The sequence below is a fragment of the Mirounga leonina genome, unplaced genomic scaffold (assembly GCF_011800145.1).
Source record: "Mirounga leonina isolate KUSES-001 unplaced genomic scaffold, KU_Mleo_1.0 Mir_171, whole genome shotgun sequence".
NCBI lineage: Eukaryota > Metazoa > Chordata > Mammalia > Carnivora > Phocidae > Mirounga > Mirounga leonina.
In genome coordinates, this window is record NW_023270436.1 from 22,020,584 (window position 1) to 22,048,216 (window position 27,633).

At 51.5% G+C, this 27,633-nt stretch overlaps 2 protein-coding genes across 15 annotated transcripts in view; one reads left to right on the forward strand and one right to left on the reverse strand.

Moving 5' to 3' along the window:
- The window catches only part of EWSR1 (EWS RNA binding protein 1), a 79,529-nt gene that overhangs the window by 24,739 nt on the left and 27,157 nt on the right, over window positions 1–27,633 (forward strand). For 4 of the 9 annotated variants that reach the window (XM_035017287.1, XM_035017288.1, XM_035017289.1 and 1 more), the window contains 2 exons: window positions 9,286–9,330; window positions 15,217–15,307. In XM_035017287.1, coding sequence (XP_034873178.1) covers window positions 9,286–9,330; window positions 15,217–15,307 — 136 coding nt within the window. Of the gene's footprint in view, window positions 1–9,285; window positions 9,331–14,157; window positions 14,243–15,216; window positions 15,308–18,624; window positions 18,838–25,106; window positions 25,187–27,633 lie in introns of those variants that run through there. The other 5 variants (XM_035017296.1, XM_035017290.1, XM_035017293.1 and 2 more) reach the window with 5 other exon arrangements.
- On the reverse strand, window positions 19,563–24,985 carry RHBDD3 (rhomboid domain containing 3). 6 transcript variants are annotated; one of them, XM_035017299.1, is made up of 7 exons: window positions 24,590–24,985; window positions 24,034–24,411; window positions 22,448–22,630; window positions 21,427–21,810; window positions 20,308–20,470; window positions 19,932–20,219; window positions 19,563–19,841 (listed from the first exon to the last, which is right to left on the reverse strand). In XM_035017299.1, exons 2-7 carry the CDS (start codon window positions 24,242–24,244, stop codon window positions 19,664–19,666), a joined length of 1,407 nt encoding a protein of 468 aa, XP_034873190.1. In that variant the 5' UTR covers window positions 24,245–24,411; window positions 24,590–24,985; the 3' UTR covers window positions 19,563–19,663. The 6 variants fall into 6 exon arrangements, with proteins under 6 accessions (XP_034873190.1, XP_034873191.1, XP_034873192.1 ...); XM_035017300.1 differs by having other exon boundaries at window positions 23,703–24,411; XM_035017301.1 differs by having other exon boundaries at window positions 24,259–24,411; window positions 24,590–24,984.

Genomic DNA, 27,633 nt, shown 5'->3' on the forward strand with positions numbered 1-27,633 from the left:
TTGTTTCCTTTTCTTGTCTTATTTCATTAGCTAGAACTTCCAGTATGATATTGATGACCATTGGTGAGAGCAGATATGCTTTCCTTGTTCTGATTTTAGCAGGAAAGTTTTGAGTTTCTCACCATTAACTATGATGTTAGTAGTAAGTTTATTGTAGATGTTCCTTATCAAGTTAAGGAAGTTCCCCTCTATCCCTAGTTTGCTGAGTATTTATTATGAATGGGTGTTGGATTTTATCAAATGCTTTTTCTGGACTTATTGATATGATCATGTGATTTTTCTTCTTTAGTCTGTTGATGACAGATTAATTAATTGATTTTCAAATGTTGAAGTAGCCTTCCATACCTGTAATAAATCCCTCTTGGTCATGGTATATAATTTTTTTTATACATCTTAGATTCCATTTGCTAATATTTTGTTGAAGAATTTTGCATTTATGTTCATGAGAGATATTGATCTGTAGTTTTCTTTTCTTATAGTGCTTTTGTCCAGTCTTGGTATTAGGGTAATGCTAGCCTCATAGAATGAGTTAGGACCTATTCCCTCTGCTTCTGTCCTCTGAAAGAGACTGTAAAGAATTGGTATAATTTCTTCATTTTTTTGTTTTGCATGCGAGTGTCCAGTTGTTCCAGCATCATTTTGAAAAAGATTATCTTTGCTCCATTGCATTGTCTTTGCTCCTTTGTCAAAAATCAGTTAACTATGTTTATATTCCTGGGCTCTCTGTTCTGTTCCATTGATCTGTTTGTCTCTTTTTTCTCTTTTAATTATCCTGGCTAGGAGATTGTCAGTTTTACTGATTTTTTTCAAAGAATAGCTTTTGGTTTTATTGATTTTCTCTATTGATTTCCTGTTTTCAGTTTCATTGATTTCAGCTCTAATTTCTATTATTTCTTTTATTTTGCTTACTTTGGATTTAATTTACTCTCCTTTTTTCTACTTTTCTAAGGCCAAGGATCTTTCTTCTTTCCTAATACATACATTCAATACAATAATTTCTTTTTTTTTTTTTAAGATTTTATTTATTTATTTATTTTGAGAGAGAGAATGAAAGACAGAGAGCATGAGAGGGAGGAGGGTCAGAGGGAGAAGCAGACTCCCTGCCGAGCAGGGAGCCCGATGCGGGACTCGATCCCGGGACTCCAGGATCATGACCTGCGCCGAAGGCAGTCGCTTAACCAACTGAGCCACCCAGGCGCCCTCAATACAATAATTTCCATCTAAGCATTGCTTTTGATACATCCCACAAATTTTGATAAGTTGTCATTTTATTTTTGTGTAGTTCAAAATATTTTAAAATGTCTCTTGAGATTTCTTATTTGACCCACGTGTTACTTAGAAGTCTGTTGTTTAATTTCCAAGTATTTGGGAAGTTTCCAGTTATCTTTCTGTTATTAATTTCTAGTTTAATTCCATTGTGGCCTAAGAACATGCATGGTATGATTTCTGTTCTTTGAAATTCACTGAGATATATTTTATGGCCCAGAATGTTCCACGTAAGCTTGAGAAGAATGTGTAATCTGTTGTTGGATGAAGTAGTTTATAGATGTCAATTGTATCCAGTTGATAGATGGTATTGTTGATTTCAACTATGTTCTTTCTGATTTTCTGCCTGTCTAGATCTGTCCATTTCTGACAGAGGACGTTAGACTTTCCAACTAACAGATACAGCAGATTCCTATATTCCTATATATTCCTATATTTTTCCTTGCAGTTCTATCAGTTTTTCGTATATTTCGATGCTCTGTTGTTAGGCATATACACGTTAAGGATTGTTATGCCTTCATGGAGTATTTATCCCTTTATCATTATGATTTGTCCCTCTTTATCCATGATAACTTTACTTTCTCTGAAGTTTGCTCTGTCTGAAATTAATATAGCTACTCCTGTTTTCTTTTGATTGGTGCTAGCATGGTATATCTTTTTCCATCCCTTGGCTTTATATGTGTCTTTATATTTAAAGTGGGCTTCTTCTAAACAACATATAGTTGGGTCTTGGTTTTTTATCCACTCTGACATTCCTTGACTTTTAATTGGTGTATGTAAACCACTGACATTTAGGGGCACCTGGCTGGCTCAGTCTGTGGAGTATGCAACTCTTGATCTCAGGGTTGTGAGTTTGAGCCCCACACTGGCTGTAGAGATTACATAAAAATAAATTTTTTTAAAAAAATAAAAAAATAGGGGCACCTGGGTGGCTCAGTCATTAAGTGTCTGACTTTGGCTCAGGTCATGATCCCAGGGTCCTGGGATCGAGCCCCACACTGGGCTCTCCGCTCTGTGGGAAGCCTGTTCTCCCTCTCCCACTCCCTCTGCTTGTGTTCCCTCTCTCGCTGTGTCTTTCTCTGTAAAAAAAATAAAGAAAATCTTTAGAAAAATAAAAAATAAAAAATAAACCATTGAGATTTAAAGGGATTATTAAATTAATATTTACCCTATTTTTTACTGTCTTCTATTTGTTGCTCTTACTCTTTGTTCCTATTTTTGTCTTCTACAATTTTTCTGCCTTTTGCGGTTTTAATTCATCATTTCATATAATTCCACTTTCTCTCCTTTCTTGGCACATCAACTGCCCTTCCTTTTTCACTTTTTGTAGTGGTTTCCCCAAAGTCTGCAATATACATTTACAACTAACCCAAATCTACTTGCAAATAACACTATACTGCTTCATGGTTAGTGCAAATACCTTATAATAAAATATTCTCAATTCTTCCCTCCTGTTCCTTACATCATTGCTGTCATTCATCTCACTCATATATAATTATATGTAAATATACCTATATACACATACACACACATGCATAAGCATACGTAATTAAATACATTGTTGGTATTATTATTTTGAACAAAGTGTTCAATTTGATCTATTAGATCAGTTAAGAATACAGGAAATAGGGACACCTGGGTGGCTCAGTTGGTTAAGAGTCTGCCTTCGGCTCAGGTCATGATCCCAGGTCCTGGGATTGAGCCCCACATTGGGCTCCCTGCTCGGCAGGAAGCCTGCTTCTCCCTCTGCCTGCTACGCGCCCCCCCCGCCTCCCCGCTTGTGCTCTCTCTCTCTCTCTCTCTGACAAATAAATAAATTAAAAAAAAAAAAAAGAATACGGGAAATAAAAGTTTGTATTTTACCTTCGTTACTTCTCTGATGCTCTTCCTTTCATTATGTAGATCCCAAGTTTCTGACTTATCACTTCCTTCTCTTTGAAGAATTCCTTTTAACATCTCTTGCAAGGCAGATTACTGGCAACAAATTCCATCAGTCTTTGTTTTTCTGAGCAGGTCTTTCTTTCTCCTTCACTTTTGAAGGGTAATTTCATAGGGTACAGAATTCTAGGTCAGTGGTTCTATTCTCTCAACACTTAAAATATTTCACTCTGCTCTCTTCTTGCTGGAATGGTTTCTGAGAAGTTGGATGGAAGTTTTATCTTTGTTCCTCTACAGAAGTTGATTTCTCCTCTGGCTTCTTTCAAGATACTTTTTTTTTTTTTTTAACTTTTTCTTTTTCAAGTAATCTCTACACCCAAAATGGACCTCAGACTCATGACCCTAAGATCAAGAGTCTCATGCTCTACCAACTGAGCCAACCAGGCACCCCTTTCAAGATACTTTTTTGATTTTCTGAAGTTTAAATATGATCTGCCCAGGGTATAGTATTTTTTTTGGCGTTTATCCTGCTTGGTGTTCTCTGAACTTCCTGGATCTGTGGCTTGATGCCTGACAATTTGGGAAAATCCTGTCATTATCGCTTCGAATATTGCCTCTGTTCCTTTCTTTTTCTTCTTCCTTCTGGTCTTCTCATTACATGTGTTATACTTTTTGTAATTGTCCCATCATTCTTGGATATTCTGTTCTGCTTTTTTCAGTCTTTTTTCTCATTGCTTTTCAGTTTGGAAAGTTTCTAATTGTCATATTCTCAAGTTCAGAGATTCTTTCCTCTGCCGTGCCCAGTCTACTAAATGAGCCCTTCAAAGGCATTCTTCATTTCTGTTTCAAGTTTTTGATCTCTAGCATTTTTTCAAATATACATGCAAAAAATTTTTAACCTGAAAAATCTAAATAATAATATTAAATCATATATTCATGTGCCCAACACCAAGCTTAAGAAGTAGAACCTTGGGCGCCTGGGTGGCTCAGTTGGTTAAGCAACTGCCTTTGGCTCAGATCATGATCCTGGAGTCCCTGGATCGAGTCCCACATCGGGCTTCCTGCTCGGCAGGGAGTCTGCTTCGTCCTCTGACCCTATCCCCTCTCAGGTGTTCGCTCTCTCTCATTCTCTCTCTCTCAAATAAATAAATAAAATCTTTAAAAAAAAAAAAAAAAAGAAGTAGAACCTTATCAGTACCTTTGAAATCCCCCATGTTCCCCTCCCTTGTCACTTTCTCCTTGAAAGGTATCTCTAAAGGAATATGAAATCTTGGCCAGGAAACTGGAGGACTTGTGACTGCAGGTAGTGTTTTCATTATTTTTTCCTGCTCTAGGTAGAATGTCAGGAAAGGGACAGTCTGGGAGATAAATGGCTAAAATTCTGTTTAATTTGTGTTTCTGGACCATGGCTCCTGATACTAGAAAGCAGGGCCTTTGCTAGAATTGAAGTATTTCTTAAGAGGCCTGGGAAGAATGGGATGACCCTTAGCTAACTGACTCTATGAAGAGCACCTACAACCAAAATCTAGCATTTCTTTTTGATTCTTAGAATTTCCATCTCTCTGCTCACATTATCCATCTGTTCTTGCATGTTGTCAATTTTTTCCATTAAAGCCTTTAGCATATTAATCATAGTTGTTTTTTTAAAAGATTATTTATTTGAAAGAGAGCATGAGCAGTGGGGAGGAGCAGAGGGAGAGGGAGAAACAGACTCCCCACTGAGCAGGAAGCCCCATGTGGGGCTTGATGTGGGGTTCCCAGGACACCAAGATCATGACCTGAGCTGGAGGCAGACACTTAACTGACTGAGCCATCCAGGTGCCCCATATAGTTGTTTTTTTAAATTCCTGGTCTGATAATTTCAACATCTGTGCTATATCTGACTCTGGTTCTGGTATTTGCTCAGTTTCTTAAAACTGTGTTTTTTGCCTGTTAGTATGCCTTGTAATTTTTTTAAATTTTTAAATTTAATTTCAATTTAATTAACATATAGTGTATTATTAGTTTCAGAGGTAGAATTTAGTGATTCATCAGTTGCATACAACACCCAGTGCTCATTCCATCAAGTGCCTTCCTAAATGCCCATCCCCCAGTTACCCCATCCCCCCACCCACCTCCCCTCCCGCAACCCTCAGTTTGTTTCCTATAGTTAAGAGTCTCTTAGGGTTTGGCTTCTCTCTCTCTGTTTTCATCTTATTTTATTTTTCCCTCCCTTCCCCTATGTTCATCTGTTTTGTTTCTTAAATTCCACATATGAGTTCAGAATGGATGAAAGACCTAATTATGAGACAGGAATCCATCAAAATCTTAGAGGAGAACACAGGCAGCAACCTCTGTGACCTCGGCTGCAGCAAATTCTTGCTAGACGCTTCTTCAAAGGCAAGAGAAACAAAAGCAAAAATGAACAATTGGGACTTCATCAAGATAAAAAGCTTTTGCACAGGGGCACCTGGGCGGCTCAGTCAGTTAAGTGTCTGCCTTCAGCTCAGGTTATGATCTCAGGGTCCTCGGATCAAGCCCTGAGTCGGGCTCCCTGCTCAGCGGGAAGCCTGCTTCTCCCTCTCCCTCTCCCACTCCCCCTGCTTGTGTTCCCTCTCTCGCTGTCTCTCTCTCTCTCAAATAAATAAACAAAAAATCTTGAAATGTCATTTAAAAAAAAAGTGTCAAAAAAAAAAGCTTTTGCCCAGCAAAGGAAACAGTCAACAAAACTCAAAGGCAGCCTATGGAATACCTTGTAATTTTTTGTTCGAAGGTAAACATGATGTACTGGGTGAAAAGAACGGCAATAAAGAGACTTTAGCAATGTAGTGGTTAGGTGTGCAGGGGGAGGAAGCGTTCCGTAGCCCTATGGTTAAGTCTCAGTCTTTCGTTAAGCCTATACCCGTGGACTGTGAACTTCACCAGCACTTCTTAATTTCTTTTTTGTTTTGTTTTGTTTTGTTTTTTGGTGGGGGTTGTTTTTCCCCGTTAGTTGGGACAAGATGGCTAGCGGGGGCTGAGCTGGGCTTTCTCTTCCCACACGCGGAAGGCTAAAGCCAGCTATAGTTGGGTATTTCCCTACCCCCGGGTCAATTAGGCTCCTATAAGACCCCAGCAGGTTAGGATCCAGTAAAACAGTTTCTCCTGAGAACAACAGAATGCTCTGGAGTGTTTCAAGATGGTTCCTTTCCCTCTCCTCCTGCTGAAAGCACGAGGAGATTTTTCCACAGCATTCACTGTGAGGACTTGACAGAGCTCCTGCATAAAACTCACACAGATGTGGGGATTACCCCCAAACTGAGTCCCCCCCCTGGAATGTTTAACTCTCAGCGTCGGCCACATTGAGAGTTGGCTTCCAGCAATTCGTCAGTTATGTTTAGGTTTTCCTACCTGGCACTGGTTCCTAGTGAGGCTTCTGCTCAGGAAATTGTAACCCACCCCTTTCTCTGCAATTTGGGGGGGTAGTAATTTGTCCTGCGACCTCACTGCTTTGATGGCTCTAAGAAGAGTTGTTGATTTTCCAGTTTGTTCAGGATTTTCCTTTTTATTAGGACAGAATGTCAACTTCTGAGCTCCTCATGTGCCATGCCAGAAACAAAAAGTCTGGTTTGTTTTGTTTTTAAATCAAATTTAGAGACAAAATTTTTTTTTTTAAGATTTTATTTATTTATTTGACAGAGAGATACACAGCGAGAGAGGGAACACAAGCAGGGGGAGTGGGAGAGGGAGAAGCAGGAGAGGGAGAAGTAGGCTTCCCGCAGAGCAGGGAGCCCGACGCGGGGCTCGATCCCAGGACCCTGGGATCATGACCTAAGCCGAAGGCAGATGCTTAACAACTGAGCCACCCAGGCGCCCCTAGAGACAAAATTGATTAATATTTCCTCAACTTATTTTTTCTGTTCCTGCACTCTCGTCACTCCTTCTGGGACTTCAGTTATACCTAATACTCTCTCATGAGTCATTAAGGCTCTGTTAATTTTTTTTAAGTTTTTTATTTAGGTAATCTCTACACCCACCCCACATGGGGCTTGAACTCACAACCCCCAAATCAAGAGTCACGTGCTCCTCCACCTGAGCCAGCCAGGTGCCCCAGGCTCTGTTATATATATATTTTTTAAGATTTTATTTATTTTTTTGACAGAGAGAGAGACAGCAAGAGAGGGAACACAAGCAGGGGGAGTGGGAGAGGGAGAAGCAGGCTTCCCGTGGAGCAGGGAGCCCGATGCAGGACTCAATCCCAGGACCCTGGGATCATGACCTGAGCCAAAGGCAGACGCTTGACGACTGAGCCACCCAGGTGCCCCAGCTCCATTAATTTTTTTAAAAAAATCTTTTTTCCTCCTTGTGCTTCAGTTTGAGTTCTTGCATTGACCTGTCTTCAAGTTAAAGAAGTCTTTCTTCTGTTCTGGCCAATCTTCTGTTAATCCCAGCTAACAAATTTTTTATTTCAAGTATTATCTTTTTCATTTATCTATTTCATTTATTTCATTTCATATTATCTTTTCATTTCCAGGATTTCCATCTGATGCTTTCCTACAGTTTTCACAGATCTCCTGAAATTCCCCATCTCATCACCTACCAATATCAATTCCACTACATTCCTTAACATATTTATCACAGATATTTTATTTTTTTAAGTTTTTTTTGGAATTCCAGTTAGTTAGCTTACAGTGTAATATTAGTTTCAGGGACGTACAATATAGTGATTCAACACTTCCATATGTCACCTGGTGCTCATCATGACAAGTGCCCTCCTTAATCCCCATCACCCCACCTCCCTCCCTCCCTTCTGGTAACCATCAGTTTGTTCTCTATAGTTAAGAGTCTGTTTCTTAGTATGCCTCCCTCTCTCTCTTTTCCTTTTGCTCATTTGTTTTATTGCTTAAATTCCACATATGAGTGAAATCATATGGTATTTGTCTTTCCCTGACTTATTTCACTTAGCATAATACTCTAGCTCCATCCATGTCATTGCAAATGGCAAGATTTCATTCTTTTTTATGGCTGGATAATATTTCATTATATATATACTATATATCCATTCATCAATCGATAGACACTTGGGATGTTTCCATAATTTGGCTCTTTAGATAGTGCTGCTATAAACATCAGGGTGCATGTATCCCTTTGAATTAGTATTTTGTATCCTTTGGGTAAATACTTAGTTCAATTGCTGGATCATAGGGTAGTTCTATTTTTAACTTTTTGAGGAGCCTCCATACTGTTTTCCAAAGTGGCTGCACCAGTTTGCATTCCCACCAATAGTGCACCAGGGTTCACCTTTCTCCGCATCCTCACCAATACCTGTTGTTTCTTGTGTTGTTGATTTTAGCCATTCTGACAGGTGTGAGGTGATAGCTCATTGTAGTTTTGATTTGCATTTCCTTGATGATAAATATCACAGATATTTTAAATTGTGTCTGGGTTGGCTATGGATCTGTTTCTACTGACTTATTTTTCTCTTGATTGTGGGTCACATTTTCCTGTTTCTTTATATATCTAGTAATTGTCCATACTGGACAATATAGATAATGAAGTAAAGAGAATCTGGATTCTGTTATCTTCCTCTGAAGAATGTTGATTTTTGGTCTAGAGTATTGGTTGGACTCAGCTTTGTGACTTTAGGATGGGTAGTTCATGGACCATCCAAGGATTAGAGGGGGGTATTTATGTAGATCTCACTCCCCTACTGTGGCTCCCTGCTTTCTAGGATTTCCTTTCAATTTCCTCCTCCTTTGGCAGTCTGCACTCCAACCTGTGATTCTTCAGCCCAGTAAGACTAAAGCTTCCTGCTTGAGCTATTTGCCAGGCCAAGGGGGCTGGGTTGTGCCCTCAGGGGAAAAGCCATAAGTGTATAAATACACATACATACTTATATATGTTTTTTTTGTGGTTTTTTTTTTTTACCAAAGGCAGTTCCATTTTTTAAAAGGTCAAAGAGCCTCCAGTTTCTGGCTGCTCTTTATTATGTTCCATTGCCTTCAAATCATTGTTTTGTGCATTTAACCTGGTGTCAGTCCAATACAAGCCACTCTCTGTCTCAGTCTTTTAGCTTCTCCCAATCTCTCCTTCCCTCTTTCCTCCTCTCCTCCCCTCCACAGGCTCCCACCCTCCCTTCCTCCTTCCCTCTCTCATTCCTTCTACCTCTGTCTCTCCTTGCAGGGAGAACCTGGCCCCAAAGGAGACCGTGGGGAGAAGAGCCACTGGGTAAGCTCCAGCGGAGCACAGACCTCCCACTGCCCCTTCCTGCCCTGGGCACTCAGGAGATCATTTGGAATGGGGGCACCTCCTCCAAATCCCCACTACAACCTGGTCTCCTAGGAAGGAGACTTGACAGATCTCCGCTCTGGCCCCCTCCCCATCCTGTCCCTCCCAACCAGGCAGGGTCAGCCACATCAGTGGACCCCACGCTCTCTGTCTCTGTCTTCGTCCCTGTCTCCGCCTTCCGTCTGTGGCCTTTCCAAGCCAGGGTGACCCTGCCCTTTCCTCCTGGGTGGTTTGGGCTAACCCAGTCCAGACTGCATCCTCTGCCTCCATAGCCCCTTCCCAGCAAGGGCTTTGGCTTCTGCTCTGTCTGCAGAAGAAAGGGAAGCATGAAATCAATATCCACACAAAACAGTGGACAGGGGGCCTTGAGAAAGCTGTGAAGCATAGGGAGGGAGGCGTAGAAACAGTGAGGTACACTGGAGCCCTGTGGTAAAAGGGATAAGGGACCTAGATACCACCGTACACATAGGAGATCCATGGATCACGGGAAGGGAGCCCTAAAAACCATTACATATACGTCGTACATGGTAAATGAGGTCAGTAGACCTAGATTCCACTATTCTCAAAAGAGCTATAATTAACACGAGGTCCCAGACACCATCACATACATAGGAGAGCCATGGGGAGTGGGAGGAGAGGCCTAGAAACCATCATATGCATGGGAGAACCATGGAAAATGAGAGAAACCACTATACACATAGGAAGCCCATGAAGATTGAGAAGGAAGGCCTTTAGAAACTGTCACATACACAGGAGACATAGCGTATATGAGAAAGGGGACAGAGAAACCACATGTGGGGTCCTAGAAACCTTTACAATCATTGGAGATAGTTGCCGTGAATGAGTTCCCAGGCCTAGAAATCTGCCCACTCAAGAGATGCATGGTGGGGGAGGACCAAAAGTCCCACAATACAGGGACTTGGAAACCATCGTGACATACACATTTGGAAAATGGGTGGGGTGGGGGCAGACATCCCTACAGGAGAGAAAACTGGGAAGCTATTCAGAAGGCTGGTATCAGGCCTCCCTTTCCCCCGGTCCCTCCCTGGTGCAGTCTGGCTGGGGTGCCCTACTTCCTAGCGGGCACTGGTCAATGAGGACATGGGATGCACCCAGTGCCTGCCTTGCCCTCTCTGCTCCTGATTATGGGGTCAGTGATGGATACAGCCGTGGGAGCCCCTCACCCTGCATGAGCACTTCCCTGTGTCTTCCCATGACTTTGGGGGCCCTGTTACCTCTCCAGCAAGCCTCTCCCAGCCCCTCACGCTCACTCTACTCCCCACACCCCCCTTCACTCCCTAGTGGTTCCAGAGCCTCTTAAGCACATTGCCAATATGGACACGAGCTGGGGGTCAGGTAGACTGGTGTGAGCCCAGCCCTCTGCTTCCCCTGGGCCCCTTCATTGGCCACTCCCACTCTGGGAACATGTTTCCTACTCAGCCCAGGAGAGGTGGGAGAGGTGAAATGAGGCTGAATTAGACTATGCAGCTCCATCCCTGCATGGGGATTCCAAGAGAACAGATGCCTGAACGGCCCCAACCCAGGCCTCGAACTCAGGACCACCTTTGGGAGGGGCCACCTAAGAGGTAGCAGGGCCCTTGCCCATCTTCCTGCCTCCCCTTCGCCCACTGTACTTCTGCCCCTGCTTGCCACCTGCCTGAGGGGGGCCTGCTGGGCTGGGGTCAGCATGAGGCTTTGGGGACTGGGGGACCAGCTCTGTTGGGGATAGGTGGGCATGAGGTCCACTGTGGGGAAGGGCCCCGAGGGGGCCACTCTCCACCTACCAACCCCCAGGTAGACCTGAACCACTGGCCCGACTGTGGCTCAGCAGTGACACCCAGTGGTCATGAGCATGAACTGCAGGCACTGCCCCCAAAGCGACTGAGCTGAACCAGCCCATCTAGACCAAAGCTCGTACCCCTCATTCAGACAGGAAAAACTGAGGCCCAACTCCGCAGAGCAAATTGTTGGCAGAGATGGAACTGAAGCCCAGGATTTTCAGTTCCCAGGACCGAGGAAACCAGTCCCTCCTCGGTGGGTGCCAGGCCCCAGGCTGGGCACCATAGACATATAGATGTGATTTGGACACAGCCCCCACCCTCAAGGTGCTCACAGTGGGAGGGTGGAACAGACCAGTAACCAGCAGCAACAGGACAGAGATGGCTCAGCTGTGATGGGGGACGATTTAGCGTCCTCCTGGAAGAGGAGATGGGGGCTGAGGCCTGAAGGGTGCATTAACCAAACAAAGTGTGTTCAAGCAGAGGAGAGAGAACATCATGTTCAAAGTCCTTGGGGCTGGAGTGAGGCTGGGGTATTCAAGGAGCTGCAAATACTTGGCATGGTACAGTGTGACAGTCAAGGGGTGAGACGGAGGTCAAACAGGCTTTCAGGACTTAGGAGGCCATACTGAGGAATTTGAACTTTGTCCTGCGGACAGTGGGGAGTCATTGAAGTATTTAACAGCAGGGAAGGGACATGGTCAGATTTTTGTTTGCCAACAGTTCCTCTGACTGCCGTGTGGAGAATAGATGGGAGAAGGGGGCAATACGGGAGAAGCAGAAAGAGAGACGCCAGGTGGGAGTCTGTTGTGGTCATCCTGGCGAGAGACTGTGGGGGCTGGAACTGGCAGGGGGTATGGTGAGGACAGATGGATGTCCATAGACTAAGCAATACTTGGTGCTGGTTTGACTGTGAGGGGGAGCAAGCCCTTAAGGCAAACTTTACAGTAGAGAGCCCGGAGAAGCAGCGCCACTGGGTTCTGTCCAGGGAAACTGGGAGCTGTCTGTGTTAAAGCTGAGTGGGGGTGTCCAACAGGCCCTGGATATTCAATCCAGGCCGGGAGGGGAGTGGGGCATTACCAGTGCAAACAACAGGCCACCCATCTTGGAAGGGATCCAAATAGCAGGACTTAGTTGGACATGTTTTCTCTAATTTTTTTTTTTTAAGATTTTATTTATTTATTTGAGAGAACACTAGCAGCGGGGAGGGGTAGAGGGAGAAGCAGACTCCCCACTGAGCAGAGAGCCTAATGCAGGGCTCAATCCCAGGATCTTGGGATCATGACCTGAGCCCAAGGCAGACGCTTAACTGACTGAGCCACCCAGGGGCCCCTTAGCTATTTTTTTAAAATCTAAGATCTAATCAAGATTCATGCATTGAACTTGGTTGTTACATCTCTAGTGCCTTGTCATCTAGAACAGTCCCTGTCCTTTTCTTCTTTCTCTTGACTTTGTCTTTTTGTGAATATCCCGCCATCTAGAGTTGTCTGATTGTTTCTTGGTGATGAGATGCAGTTAAATGCTCTTGGCAGGAGCACCAGGGGACACCCTCTTAATTACATCTTACCAGGACATGCAGGATGTCAGCTTGTCCCACCGTCCATGCCCAGAGTGGCTTAATGTAATTTTTGAAGGTCATCTATTTTTAGAGCCTGCTCCTGTAATACTTGAAGAGTGATTACTTTGGTGTGTGGCCCATGGTGACCCGAGGCATTAGGCTGCAGTGGCCAGTTAGTGGCCCGAGGGTAGCCCCAAACTGGTGATGCGGCCAGGACAGCTGGGTTATAATGGACAGTCCCAGCAATGCTACAGCAGGCTCACAGACATGTTGGGCGGACTCTCAGTTGTTAGATGTTTTGAGGAACCCTAAAGGGTCAGATTTCTGTTGTAGCAATAGGCATATTCTACCCCATCCCTTTATTTAGTCTGTACTAAGTAAAGGATGCTGAGAGAGACTCCCAGATATGTCAGGGCTAGAATCATTCTATTTGCTGTCCTGGTGCTCTGTTGGAATTAAGATATCAACATTCTGGAACTAGCTTGAGTCTGGACTAGGAGAGAGGAAGGAGTGAGGGAGTGTGGACGTTCAGCCCGACCGTGGACCCCGTGTTGGGGAAGGAAAGGACAGACAAATTGGAAGTGAAAGTGAAGACTAGCAGGAGCCTGGGGTGCCAGCTGACATTGCTGGGAGGGTGGGGGGGAGGCTTTGGGGGCCCACTGCCACATCCCTGGACCTGGGGGCTGCAGACCCAGAGATACTGCTTAGAAGGGAGGGTGGGATTGGGGGCCTGATTCCAGGACATGCAGAATATGGACTTGGAACAGTCCGAGCCCAGGGAGGGATGAGCCCAAAGTGAGAAGGGCTGGAGAGTGGACACCTGGGCCTGAGCCTCAGCTTTTCCAGCATTTTAAGCACAACTTCCCAAAAGTGATGCCACTCAAACATTTTCTCATTTTACTTGTACATATTCATTTTGATGTGAATGGAAAGGGTATCCGTCAGTAGCCTGTTCCCACTGATGGAATTCATTAGAGTGAGATTAATGTAGTATTAAGGCAAAAGTGACTCAGTTTAAAGACTATTAAGTAAACGAGAGTGCATGTGGCCTAGGGATGGGGCAGGAATCATGCAGGTATCAGGCAACAGAGATTCAGGGGCACCCTGTGACAGTCTCCAGGGCAGGCTCTGGGACGGCAGTGCAGCCCCTGAGGATCGGCAACCCCTTGCCACCCGTGCAGGGGTGTGGGCAGAGAGCAGCCAGCTGGAACCCATCAGGACTTACTGAGGGGGCTGCTTCCACCTGTCTTGCCCCGCCCCCCTGCCCCCATCCTCTCCTGGTCTTATCCTGGCTGTCCGCGGGGCCCTGGGCTGTGGCAGGTGGTGCGGGGCTGAGGTGCATGTCCAGGGTGGGGCATGGGCCACCAACAAGCTTTGCAGGGCCCCCTCCCTTGCCCCCTTCACGGCTGCATCTGTCTCTTTCCTCCGCAGGGGGAGGGGTTGCACCAACTACGCGAGGCTTTGAAGATTTTAGCTGAGAGGGTTTTAATCTTGGAAACAATGATTGGGCTCTATGGTGAGTAGAGACAGACAGACGGACAGACAGCCCAGCCCCCACCCGCTAGCCTTCCCCAGGCCCTCCAGGGGTGGAGCTGCCTGGACTCAGCCATGAGGCTGGAGAAGGTGCCTGCCCTAGGCAGGTGAGGACCTGAGAGAGCAAGGCCACCCATCCCTCGATGGCTGGTCCTTCCTCCACAGGTGAAAAGGGGGCCCTAGAGACCTGGGCCCCCCACCTCTGTGGTCAGACCTGGGCCTCCGGGCATTGTGGGTAATGTGGCTTGCAGGCCTGCAGGGGAAGCAGAGGTGAAAGATTTTGAATTTGGAAGAAATTAGGGGCAATGGAGCCAAACTCCAGACCAGCAGGGGGTTGTGGGTAACCGAGCCAGACTGCCGCAGAGCAAGGGATTGTGGTAACAGAGCCAGACTGCAGCAGAGCAGGGGGTCATGGGTAATAAAGTCAGGCTGCATTCAGCTCTCCAGAAATCATGGGTAACAGAGCCAGTCTCCAAGCCCACAGGACAATAGGTCATGGAGCTAGACTCCAGAAATACAGGGGACTGTGGGTGACGAAGCCAGGCTCAGGCCCCAGGGTACTCCAGGTACTATAGCCCCCACTAGTTCCGACCTCCCCTCCCCCAGAAGCCCCCAGAGGCCCCCACAGGGCAGGCCTTCCTAGCCCCAAGTGTCTCCCTTACAGCTGCAGGTCCCCCTCTGGTCCTCCTAACCCATCCTGCAGGTCCCTTCAGGGAGAGAGCCAGACCCCCACCCCAGGCACTTACCCACCAATGTCGCCACCCATCTGCTCACTTGAGGAGCCAGGCAGGCCCCGTCCCCACTTAGAAGGGGAGACCGAGGTCTCGATAGAGACTCACACCCGGGCTCCTGCCTCGAAGCTGGCCGGTGCCTGGCCCCTGCACCCTGCCCTCGGCTCCCCGGCCCAGCCCTCGGAGGCCGGACTCGCACCGTCTGCTCTTCTTGATCTCCCATCAGGCTCCTAGCTTACAGAGCTTCCTGCAGCAGCAGGCTCAGCTGGAGCTCCTGGCCAGACGAGTCACCCTGCTGGAAGCCATCATCTGGCCAGGTAACGGCAGGGCGGGCAGGTAGGGGCGGTCCCTTCCAGGAAGGGCCCAGGGACACAGAAGTCACCTCCCACTGGTGGCCCTAGGCCAGCAGACACTCCTTCTCTAGTCCTTCCGGCCAGCCAGCAGACAGACAGACGGTGCCTGACACCGTGTGTCTGACACATGGTGTCAGACAGACCTAGTCCTGTTGTCGGGGAGTGTAGGGTACAGGGGCACGGGGGGTCACCCTGGAACTGTTAAACCTGGGGTGAGGAATGCCACGGTGGAGTGAGTGCTATGAGAGCACAGAAGTGCCCCAGCCCCAGGCTGGGGTGTGTGGGGGAGGGCATCTCAGAGAGGGCTTCCTGGAGGAGGTATCCTCTAAATGAACCTGAAAGGCAAGGACAGCAGGAGTCAACAGGCAGAGGACAACACGAGCCAAAGCCAAGAGGCTAGACTGTTCTGTGAGCTTGCGAGGGAGTGACAGCTGAGGCTAGAGAACCTGGCAGGCCCCAGTTTGAGAAGGCTCTTGAAGGGAGGTAGAAGGCATGGAAGGAGATTAGACATCAAGTGGGCAGCACCCCTCCCGGTGCCTGGCTTTTCGTGGTGGGGCTAAGGAGGGTTCTCCCCATTAAACCCGAGCCTGTGGGTGGCCATGGAGAGCGGCAGGGATTGGCTGCCCTCAGGGCTGAGCTCCAGTCCTCACCTACCCACGAAGAGTCCTGTGTGGACAAAGGCCTGGAGGCTGGAAGAGGCCCCCAAGGCCGCCCTCCTCCCACCTCCAGCCGCCCCGTCTCACAGCCCAACCCTAGTACATCAGTGCACAAAGGCCTCGGACATCATGTCCAACTTCACATCTATTTTACAGACGAGGAAACTGAGTCCCTGAGCAGGAAGGAGGGCCAGGATGACAGCCAAGCCTCCTTCATTCAGCAAAACTGTAGGGCACACCTACTGAGTGCCAGCTCAGGGTGGCCACTCTGGGCCCATCAAGTGAAGGGGAATCCTCAGGGTCTATAGAGATGAGGGCCATGGGGGACAGGAGCACCAAAGGATGTGAGTGAGTGGCAATCCCCTCCGGCTGCAGCGTGGAGAAGCCTTCCTGGCAGAGGGGACACTTGCGTTGGGTCACGGAAGATCCCTGTGATTGTGTGAGCACAAGACAGAAAGGGCAGCCCTGACGGAGAGTCCTGTGTGGACCAAGGCCTGGAGGCTGGAAGGGGTGTGTGGTAGGCTTCCCAAGCTCTTCCCACCTTGCCACGGGGCTTCTCTAACTTTTAGAAACATCAGTGGCCACCTTCCAGACCTCCTCCCCCTCTTACAGTTCAGGGCCCAAGGACCAAATCCCAGGCTTTTTCAGGTGCTGTCCTCTCGGGAGGACAGGGAGAGGACCCAGAAGGGACACACTGTAGCCTTGGACCTATAGCCCATCTCCACTTTAGTCACCTCTGTATCCAGCAGCCCAGGGAGGGAGTGCTGGTCACCTGAGAAGGGCCACGCCCCCTCGCTGTGGCCACCAGCCTGGGAGAGTGACCCCACAAGCCAGCTCGAGTTGTGGGCCTGGAAGGGGAGGGGAGGGGGAGGGAAGCAGAGAAGAAGGAACTTTCCCCATTGTCCATTGTACACAGCAGGTGCTAACTAAAGACCCAGACTGAGCTCTCATGTTTAGGTTATAATCAGTAATGAGGAGATGGTAACAGCCGTCACACATCTGGCCCACTGGGCTGGGGGATTTATAGCCAGCCCTGTAACAAGCTTGCTGGGTGAGTGACACCATGCCCATTTCACAGATGAAGAAACAGAAGTACAAAGAGCTCACGTGATTTCCTCAAGAGTCACAGCAATAGTAGTGGTGAGGCCAGGGATCCACCATAGGTCTGTCCTCAAAAGGACTGGCTCTTTTTGCTCCATCAGCAAAAGTTCGTGGACACCTCTGCTCTGCCAGGCCCTGAGCGGGGCCCAGGGGAAACCAAGGGCCCTGAATCTGATTGTGTCAGAGTAGCATCTCATGACCAACTCACAGTGGCCAGGCCTGCAGGAGACCTGGGTCAAAAACACACCTAGTGACCATAATAATCCAGCATGCGAAAACCACTTTCCACTCCTGGTCACCTTAAACCCTTACCACAGGGGTATGACACGGTATTATCCCCATGTTGCAGATGAGGCTCAGAGATTCTGTGACTTGCCCAAGACCACATCATTGGTACATGGTGGGGCCAGGACTTGGCCCTAGCTGATGTTGGAGCCTGAGCTCCCTGATTTAGGGCATGAAATCTCCCTTGACTGTGACCACACACGCCTGTCTGTCCCAGGGGCCCCAAATTTCAGCCCAGAGGTGTATGGGAGGCTGGGGCACACAGGGTCAGAGTGCTAGACAGCTAGGATTAGGAGGGTATAGCCCACTCCCCTGGCAGTGCCCCAGTGGGAAGCTGGTGCTCACCAGAGTCCAAGTGTCTGTCCTTTTGAACAGGACTTTGGAGGCTCAGCCAAGTCCCCCATCCTGGGGCTCTGCTCTTTGAGTGTTCCTCTCGCCCTGGAAAAATAGCCCATCCTGACCTACCTGACCTACTTATTTAACTTAGAGGGGGACCGAAGTGTTAGCGGCAGAAGACTTCTTGAAGGAGGTAGGCCTTGCTTGGGTGTTGAAGGATGAGAGTTTTCCAGGTGGCAAGAATGCCAATTATTTAGTTTCACTCTTGTGGGACAGCTCATTTCCAGGTTGGGGCCATATTAGAACTAATTTCAATAATTACTGGAGTTGGCCAGGACCTCAGAGTGTATCTGGAACTATCCCTCCTGGTTTTAGAGATGAGACAGTTGAGGCCCTGGCAGAGACTAGACTTGCCCAAAGCTGTCAGTAGGTCAGTGGCAGAGCTTGGCCTTTCTAAACTCTTCCTCACCACACGTGGCCTCACCCAAGGAGAGGGGGAGAGTGAGTCTATTCCCTGACCTTAGCTTACCCAGCTATGAAACAGGGATGATTCAGGGCACGCCTCTGCCCCCAAAATGTGGGAAAGGACTATACTTTTATGGAGCATTCGCTCCGTGCTAAGCATTTCAGAAACATGGCAGGTTCATTGATCCTTACTTGACGGAGAAAATCCAGTAGAGGCCCTGAGTGCTCTCACTGGGTGGGGAGCTGATAACTCCCGGGGGCGGAGGGGAGGCACTAACCAGCTTGCAAACACCCTTCTTTCTCACAGCTCTGCCTCCCAGACGCCAGGGCAGAATGCACCTGGCAGAGTACCGAGCGCCCCAGCCCCCCGAGGGCCGAAGGGAGACGGGCACCTCACACAGACCTCACTAACCCAGACTCTCTCCTTCCCTCCGGCAGAACCAGAGGGGTCGGGGGCAGGCCCCGTCGGCACAGGCACCCCCAGCCTTCTGCGGGGCAAGAGGGGAGGACACGCAGCCAACTACCGGATCGTGGCCCCCAGGAGCCACAGCGAGAGAGGCTGAGGGCGGGGGCGGCCCTAGGGGCAGACCAGGCCAGGCTTCCCTTCCCAGCCTGGACTTGGCCAGCTGCCTCCAGGGACCGCCCATCCATATTTATTAATGTCCTCAGGGTCCCTTCTGCCACCTAGGCCTTTGGGATGGGCAAGTCTTGGTCCTGATTCCCCGTGCAAGCCTAATATGAAGCTGAGAAGGGACAGTGGACTGAGAGGGAGGGGCAGCCCAGGCAAGAGGTGAGGCCTCGCTCAGGGCCCTGGGCCTCCATCTCCCTCTGTGAAGTAGGATGATGCAGGCCTGCAGGGGATGGGGGGCAGGTTCGAGGCTTGCCACCCCCTCCTCCCCAGCCAAACTTCGGGGAGCCCCCCGTACCCCTCCTCTCCTTGATTTCTGGTGCTGGGTCCCCACCCTGAGCTCAACAGGCAGGACACTGGGGATTCCTTGCATAGGTCCTGTCCCCCCACAGCCCCCAGCCCCTCCCATGTCCCAGGTGGGGGTGGGGGCATGGAGAGGGAGGGGCCCCCTGGAGGTAGAGGTCTCCAGCCAATAAAGGCCCCCAGTCTGATGTCCTGATGTCCCACTGGCCTGGTCTCAGTGTGTGCTTAGATGGGGTGCGGCTGGGCTGGGCCAGGAGCCCCTTCCCTCTCCTCGGTGGCCTTCCCTGCCCACACACAACACGGGGCAGGGTGGGGGGGGGAGGTGTGTCTCCACACATCAAGGAGCTGTTCTCCTGTAATGGGTCATTCCTTCACTGCGCATTCATTCATCCCTCCCCCCTGCTGCGAGCACAGGAGAGTCAGACAACAGCTGCCCCCAAGGAGGTCCAGGTTGAAAAATGACCTAGTCTTTATTCTGAACAGTACCAGCGTGGGGTGCCGGAGGGGGCTCTCCCGCACCACACCGCGACTCTCGGGCGGACAGGGCTAGGGGGGACCAGGACCCTCAGGGTGAGCGGGCCCACCCCTCCCCTGCGTCACCAGGGCCTCAGTGCCCACCTCCCCGCCAACCAGCAGCGACACAGCACCCTCCACTCGGCCTGTGGCTGCCAGTGCCACCACCGCCTGCTCTGTGGGGAAGCCCATGCGCTCCAGCTGCTGCAGCCTGGGGGGCGGAGGGAGGGAACGTCAGGGCCACCTCCAGCCCCTGCCCCAGGGCGCCCCCCCGCCCCCTCCCCCGGGCCACCCGCCTTACCGCAGAGAGGAGACGGATGACTTAGGCAGCCATAGCGGGGTCTCAGAACACGGGGCTGGCCCGTCAAGGAGTGAGGCCTGGATCCCCTCCTGCAGCATCTGCTCATCCAGGGCTGCCCACAGCAGGGTCCCTGAGGGGAAGCTGGGCCCGGCCCAGGCCAGGCCCACCTCTGAGGAGCCCTCCCAGGTCGGCTGCACAGGCTCCAGGCCTGGCGGGCGCTGGGCCGAGCCTTCACCGCGGGACCAGAGGCTAGGGGAGGCCATGTAAGGAGGTCCAGGGGTGGGAGGCCTGGAGGGGCAGAAGCAGAAGGGGGCCTGACTGCCAGCCCCCGCCACAGCTTCTGCAGCAGGGCCAGTGTTTTCAATGTTGCGCTCACCTCACTCCGGCGGGATGGGTGACAGGCAGCTCGGCCCGGCCACCTGGGGTAGGAAGGAGTCTGAGCGGCCAGCACCCAGCCAGGGCCCTGCACAAGACGCCCTCCTGCAGTGCCTGCAGCCGCCGGTCCGACAGCTCCAGCCACTGGAAGGCCCCGGCTGCGTCTGGCTGCCCAGGGCAGGGCGGCTGGTCAAGAAAAACCAAAACCAACCAGCGGGGGGGCGCCGGGAGAGATCCAAACTGCATGCCAGGCCCCGGGCCCAGTGTGTGCCAGCCATTCCCTTGTGTCTCCTCACCCTAGTCAGCTCTCGGGAAAAGTGGAGGCCCTCAGGAAAGGAACCCGCCAGAAGCTACTCAGCATGTAACAGGCGAAGCCAGGTGTATCTCCCCACAAAAGCGGTCTCCCCCCCCCCCCCCCCGTTTCCCCCCCCCCCCCCCCCCCCCCGCCTGCTCTGTCCCCAGAGCCCCGTGAGACTACTCAGGTCCGACTCAAGGCCCACCCTGGGGCCCACTGACACCCCCCCTATTGCCCTCTGCCAGGGCGACATACTCCCCATGCCAGGATTCAGCCAGGCTCGGCAGCTGGTGTCTCCAGGCCCAAAAACACCACAGGGGGGTCAGCCTGCGCCCACTGTTCTCTCCAAAGGCACCGTTTTCCCCCAACAGGCATGAAGCATCTTTGAAGCAAAAGCCTGTATTTAATGCACCACAGGTGTTCCCCCTTTCAGCGCTGAGCCCCAGGCTCCCTCCCACCCTGGCCTTGTACTTCCTGCCTGGCCGGCTCTCTTTTCACTTCTCTTCCCCTGATCCCCTCATCCTGCACATCGTACCTCAGATGCTACCCCCACTGGGGAGGGCCAGGTTGGGTGCCTGCTTGGGCCACCCTGGCCCCCCTGGGCTCCCCTTTAAATGGTAGTTGGCACCTCCCCCTGGTCATTGGCCCTGAGCACCCCCTGCCCGGAGCCTGGCTAGAGAACCCGGAGATGCTCCCGGAATGCGTCTGAGCCACTTCCCAACATTGTTGGGCCTGAGCACCCTGTGCCACTTCCCTCCCGGCCACCCTGGGGGCCCAGCCACGGAACTCAGGTCCACACGGGCCCTGAGCCCTGGCAAAGGATACAGGCCAGGCCAGCAAGAAGGCCACAGAACAGCTGCAGGAAGGGTGGCTCGGAGCTGAGCAGTGGTGTCAAGGCGAGCAGCAGCCAGGGCAGGAGCCATGGCGGCAGGATCCCCTGGGGCTGGCGAGGGTGGCGACCCTGCCCAGCCAGCATGGCCAGGTGGACCGGCATGTAGCCGCAGCCGCCGGCTGCACTGGACACCCCAAGGCCCGCCAGCAGCACCCCCATGAGCCCAGCAGCCAGGGCGAGCAGGGCAGAGGCATGCAGGAACCGCAGCGTGCCCAGGTGGCACTCCTGCCACCAGCCCAGTGTGGGCAGGAGCAGCAGGCTCAGGAGCAGGCCGGGTAGGGCCGTGTGGCCCAGAGCATGGGTCAGCAGCCGGTGCGCTGGCGGAGAGAAGGAGCGTATGTGCCAGGTTAGTGGCCCTAACCCCCAAGGCTGGCCCAGGTTGGCAATTACCCTCTGCAGGACGCCCGCTAAGCCAGCCTCCTCTCCCCAGGAGCCAAAGTGCCCACTTCGAGCACTTTAATTACTCATGAAGGGGACCAAGGGCTTCTAAATGCTGCGACTGCTCTCCTGCTGTGTTAACCAGAACAGGCCGGGCCCACCAGTCAGTCTTCCCAAGAGCAACCCGACTGTGGATGAGTCACTTAACGTTTGCTGGGAAGCAGGCACTCCACGGGGGTCACCCTTTAAACTCCCAGCACCTCCTCGACATTCTCATACTAAGCTGAAAGCCTTAGTTCTTATTTTAAGGGAAAGCCACCAAAAAGGGAAGCCATCTGAATAGAATTCCTACTTACAGGCTCCCACCCCTCTGCTGGCCCTTCTGCCTGGGTGCTCCGCCCTCCCTGCTTGGCTGCGGATGAGCTGGGCACGCTCCTGTCCCAGGCCAACCTTCCCCCATGCACTGGGTCCTATCCCTGCTTGACCGGTGCAGGATGCATGGCGCTCCTGAGAGCCAGTCTCAGGCCCTAGAGCAAGCCTCCTGCCTCCTCCAAGGCCTAAGGGGCCAGCCCTCACCCTGCCAAGGCAGCAGCTCCGGGGCCAGGGCAAGGCTGGGGCCAGCCCCCACCAGCCACAGGCTGCTCAGGAGCAGCATCAGGACGGAGGAGGCTAGAGGCAGCGCCGGGGACGGTAGGCCGGGGGGGCCTTGGGCACGCATAGCGTGGCTGAAGGTATCAAGGGTGGTCTTGAGGCTGTGTGCTAGGGGTAAAGGAAAACGATAACAACAGTTATTACTGCAATTTTTATCCAACTCCTTCCACCTACCCTCCGGATAGCCCCATTTTACAGAAGCAGAAACTGAAGCTGGAGAGGCAGGCCCAGCAACTCGCCCATAGAGGAGCTCAGATCCTAACCACATGCTTAGCCATCTTGCCATCCCCTCTGCCTGTGTGTGAGGATGGGGAGGGGCTGAGCCAAAAGGGCTCTGAAGAAGAGCCTGGGGTGGGAGGCACAAGGCCAGGGAAGTTGAACTGGGGCTCTGGACTCCCAAAAAGAGGGGTGCAGCACCCCAGGGCAAACTCAGGGCCATCTCCAGCTTTCCTCTGCCTCCCTCCTCCCTGGAGCTGCAGACCAGCCACCTTCCTCACTCCTCCCCTCCACCGGGCCCAGCCTTAGAGCTCTAGGTGGACTCGGCTGCCCTTGACGAAGGGGGTGAGGCCAGCCAATGGGCAGGCAGATTAGGAAGGAGGTGAGACAGAAGGGCTGGAGGAGGGGCAAGAATCCCACACTCTGAGTACATACAAAGCGACACTGGACAGAGTCACCCCCTCCCTCCAGCTTTGAGCACAGCCCCCCTGGCCCTAGCCCCCCTTTTCACAGAAAGTTTCCAGGATCCCCTCCACTGCTCCCTGCTGTGCATCCCTGGACAAGTTTTCCATCCTCTGAGCCTCTCCTTCCTCATCTGTAAAATGGGGATTATGAAAATCCTCTCCTCATAGGATGAGAAAAAGGAATGGACGAAGGCAGGACCCAGCCCACAGTTCCTGCTCGATAAACTGTAGCCATCCCAGCTGACTGTGGGAGGTAGAGGTAGCCACCAGCTAGTCCAGCCAGGGGAGGCCTCAACATGGAAGCAGCTGCTCCAGCCTAGCTGGTTCAAGCTCTGGCCCACAAGGCACAGGACTTGCTAAAACCCCCTCAACCCGTGGCCAGGCCTGTGTCAAGACTCCCAGTGAGCTGATTTCATGAGGCAAGAAGCAGAATCCCAGAGAGACAGGAAGACTGTTTCATCTGCTCCCTTGCCAAGGGCAACCTCAGTATCAAAACCCACCTGTCAGTTTCCTGCCGGAAAAATGGAGAAAGCTCCTTGGCCTGCAATGTCCCTCCCTCCATCTCTCCAACAGGCAAACTCCTACTCACCCCCTTGAAGCCCAGTTCAAATGCCCCATCTCCTGCTTCATGGATCTTATCCTATCTAGTAAGCACAGCTTGGCCTGTCTTTCTTCCTGGGCAGGAAGTCTAGGCAGAGGGCAGGTGGGAGTGCCCTCCTCTTACTCATCCCCAAGTTCTCCATATGTGTTCACTGAGAGACTCTAGCTTGGCTCCAGGTCCCACTGAAAGATTTGGGTGAGCCCTGCCCTTCCTTGGACCTGGGTACCTACCTGGGGAGACTAGATTGAGTCCAGGAAGGCAGACAGATGCCAGCCTTGCCCAAAGCCAAGACACCCACTGAAAGCCTCCTCTTGCACCCTCAAAACCACCCGCCAATAGGCACTCTACAAGGCTGAAAGACTTGCCCATAGACAAACAGAACTGGAACTGGAACCCTCTGGGCCTCAATGTCTTCATCAATAAAATGGGGCTGTGCACCATCAGGCCCTGCCTACCTTACTGGGAAGCTCGGAGGACAGAATGAGAAGACTAGGATGGGGTAGATTCTTCCGAGTGATAGAGAGAGTGGGGGTCCCAGGGTGTGGGTCGGACTCAGCTTTGTGACTTTAGGAAAAGTACCCAAATTCCTTGGGCCTCAGTTTCCCCTTCTGTAAAAACAAGGGTATTGGATGGGGGATTAAGATTAAAGGGCCTTCTCAACCTTGACCGTTACGGGGAGGGGGGAGGGGTTCTCGGGATCGGGCTCTATCTTCGGGGCCTCCCATCTACCCCACCCGCCTCCGCCCCCTCCCCCTCCGGCCCAGGCCACGTGTCCGGGGTACTCACTGCAGCGAGCGCCCCCCGCCCCCGGAATGCCGGGTGGGGCCCCTGGCTGGGAATCGGGACTCCAGCTTCCCGGCAAGGCCCGAGAGCCCCAAGCCCATTCTGCCTGCACTCGGGCGCGTGACCCCGGCCGAGCCGCCGCGCCACCCCCTCCCCCGCCGCCCGCCGATTAGTCAGCAGTTGTTCTAGGCCCGGGTCCCTTCCCCCAGCCCTCCCGCCGGCCTCCGTGTCCCTCCAAGGCAGACTCTTCAGAGACGGTCCCTAGAGCCAGCGGACGAAACCATTCCGAAGAGCTTAGCCTTGTACGGAGAATCTCTCCGGCTTGATACCAGTACCCGCTCACCGCCGCTCCAGACCCTTCTGTGCTATTTTGGCCCGCACGTCAAGTCCAGCGCCCTTTAGAGAGCATTATGACAAGAGCTGCGGGAAGGACGAGAAATCTGTGGTTCTTCCCTCCTTCCCTCACCCCCGTGGCCTGGCCCGATGGTAGCGCCCGAGGTTGCGGGTTTCGCGCCTGCGCAGTGCGGCGCCAAGAGGGAAAGTGAGAGGGAGACGGACGTTGAGAGAACGAGAAGGAAGGAGAGAAAATGGCGTCCACGGGTGAGTGTGGTGGAACCGCGGTCGCGCCGGCTACTGCCGGGACGCCCAAATCTGGGGCCGCTCGTCTCTAGGGGTGGCCGGGACGACTGAATGGAGCTGTCGAGAAGGGTGTGAGGTACCCGCCGCGGCCCGACGAGCTCGAGGGCCCGCGCTCTTCTCCCCTCCCCCCACTGGGAAGGCCGGTTCTGGAACCTTCCGGCGCCCCCGGCGCGCGAGGTGCAAGCGGCGGCGGGAGCGCGCGGGGCCTGCCGCGGTCTCCATTGTGTGGCGGCCGTCGGGCCCCGCGCACCCGGTCGCCCGCCACGTGGGCGGGGCCTGCGGCCTCCCGGGCCCCGCGTGGGGGTTGGGGGAGGGCTGGGCAAGGCCTCGAGCCCGGCACCCCTAAGCCGGAGGTGTTGGGGGGGGGTCGACGGCTGCTCGAGAAGCCGCAGCAACGCCGCTCCTCTGACTCTCCCCACCCCCTCCCATTTCCAGGGAGGCGGCTCAAGCCGGAGGGCGATTTTGCTTCGCCGAGAACCGGGGGGGGGGGGGGGGGGCAGCAAAAAAAAACGGCCTCGCGGGTTTGTGAGCCGAGGGGTGCCGACCTATGAGCGGGCGCCCCGTAATGGCCTGGTCGGCTGGGGCGTCCGGTGCGGCCGAGCTGCCCTCTCGGCGGGTTCCAGCCCCAAACCGAACTTCTGCCCGACAGGGTTTTGGGCGGAATGTGCTTCCCCCTTCAGCGCCCCCCCCCCCAATCGGCGCCCCCACCCCCGGGCTTCTTCGTTTTTACTCTTATTAATCCCATCTCCTTTCCTCCCCAAAAAGCAATTAAGTGCTTCCCAGGGCCGTTTTTCAGCAAACGCCGAGGGAGATCCGTTGTATAAAACGACCAACCCGGATCGCGAGGCCAGAAATCCCTACCGAAAGAAAATTCTGGCCTCTTTGACCTAAGAGAAACAAAAGGCCCGAGTTGGCATTTGAATTATGCTTAAGTAGTCGTCTCGCAAGTTTCTTCGCCTAGGTTAAGCCGGCAGGCTTGTTTATTTCGTGGTTTCCTAGAAGAGAGGGAAGGGAGACGCGTGCTGGACTTTGAAAGAAAACCCGGGGCGGGAGCTCGAATGTGATAATCCAGGGTGGTCTTGTATACGGCAGTTGTTTCAGCTTGTAACCTAAACAGCACTTGCAGTTCGCAGCCTGTTGGTGCACTAACCTGCGGTTATTGGTAGGGTGGGGCATTTTTTGCCTCTGGGGGTGTTCTTAGGCCACCTAACACCGGACCTTAGAAGCAGTGGGAGAAGTCGAGGGAAGAAGACCGGAAAAGCTCTGGGTCCTTCCGAGATTTAATTTGAAACGGGTCGAGAATCCAGCAACTTAAAGACCATTTAAGTCTTCCCGAGCTGTGTGATCAGTAAACAGGCAGGTAAATGCCGGCGGTTAGTGCCAAGGTTCAGAGTGCCCCTAGAAGTGAGGACTCTGAAATACCACAGTCCAAGACACATCCTGGTGGGAAGTGGTTTCCGAAACGCAGGGCCCTTTCCACCTTCCTCTTCCTTGCAGTGTTTGAATTTGGGAAGGGAGAGTGCTACTCTGCCTTCCCTATTGAAGCGAGGGGAGTCAAAATGTGTATGGTGAAATTTTTGCGTGGCTGGACGTGCCAGTTTCTTGGTTTAATTTGCTCACTGTTTATTGGAAGTCTCCATGTACTATATTAGAATTACAGTTGTGTTACACATAGACACACAGTAGTAGGCCAGCTGGAGGAACTTTGGGAAATCACATACTTATCTGGACTTTGGCTTCCTTTCCTTCAAAATGAAGGAGTGAGGCTAGATCTTTTTAAGAGCTTTTTGAGCCCTTAACCTCTTGACATTATAGCAAAGTTTTTGGTTCCCACAAATTGCCCCATACTGACTTTAACTCCTGATGTAGCTTGAAGCTCTAAATCTCTACTGTCGATAATGAGTACTCTAAAGTTTCTAAAAGCCACTACTTTAGGTAATGTTAGATGTTTTTTCTCTTCGTGTATATTATGTATAGGAAAGTAGAGTATATGTCCAGTTTAACAAAGAATTACAACGCAAACTCCTCTAAGTCACCACCAAGAAAGAGAACATTGCCAGCACTTTAGAGGCCCCCTGGATTGCAGCCCCTTCTTCTCAACCTGTCCTGTATTTTTAGTGAAAGTCTTCAGCTGCACATTTGGGGGTTAAAAAACAAAGCATGACTGACTGCTAAAAAATCTAACCATTGTGTAAATAACATTTTTGAGCCCATATAATGTTTGTGAGTTGTAGGTAGATAACATAAGTTTTCAGGAAACAAATTTGCTACCTCCTTTAGCCCACCAGTATGGGACTAAATGGGATGGTTTCATACGGATCTGAGATCATTTGTTGTTCTGTATCAGCTTTGCCAGTTTTCTGCTTTACATAACTGTTCTTGTGTAAAAGTCCTCTTGCAAAGTTGAA

What these genes read in the sequence shown, in the direction of transcription:
- RHBDD3 (XM_035017297.1), bottom strand. Translation starts at nt 22,961, where the DNA reads ATGGCCCTGAGTTTGCCCTGGGGTGCTGCACCCCTCTTTTTGGGAGTC. An exon ending in GGAGCTGCTGCCTTGGCAGG is followed by an intron (nt 21,811 to 22,447) that starts GTGAGGGCTGGC and finishes TCTCTCCGCCAG; the next exon opens with CGCACCGGCTGCTGACCCAT. An exon ending in TCATCCGTCTCCTCTCTGCG is followed by an intron (nt 19,842 to 19,931) that starts GTAAGGCGGGTG and finishes TCCGCCCCCCAG; the next exon opens with GCTGCAGCAGCTGGAGCGCA.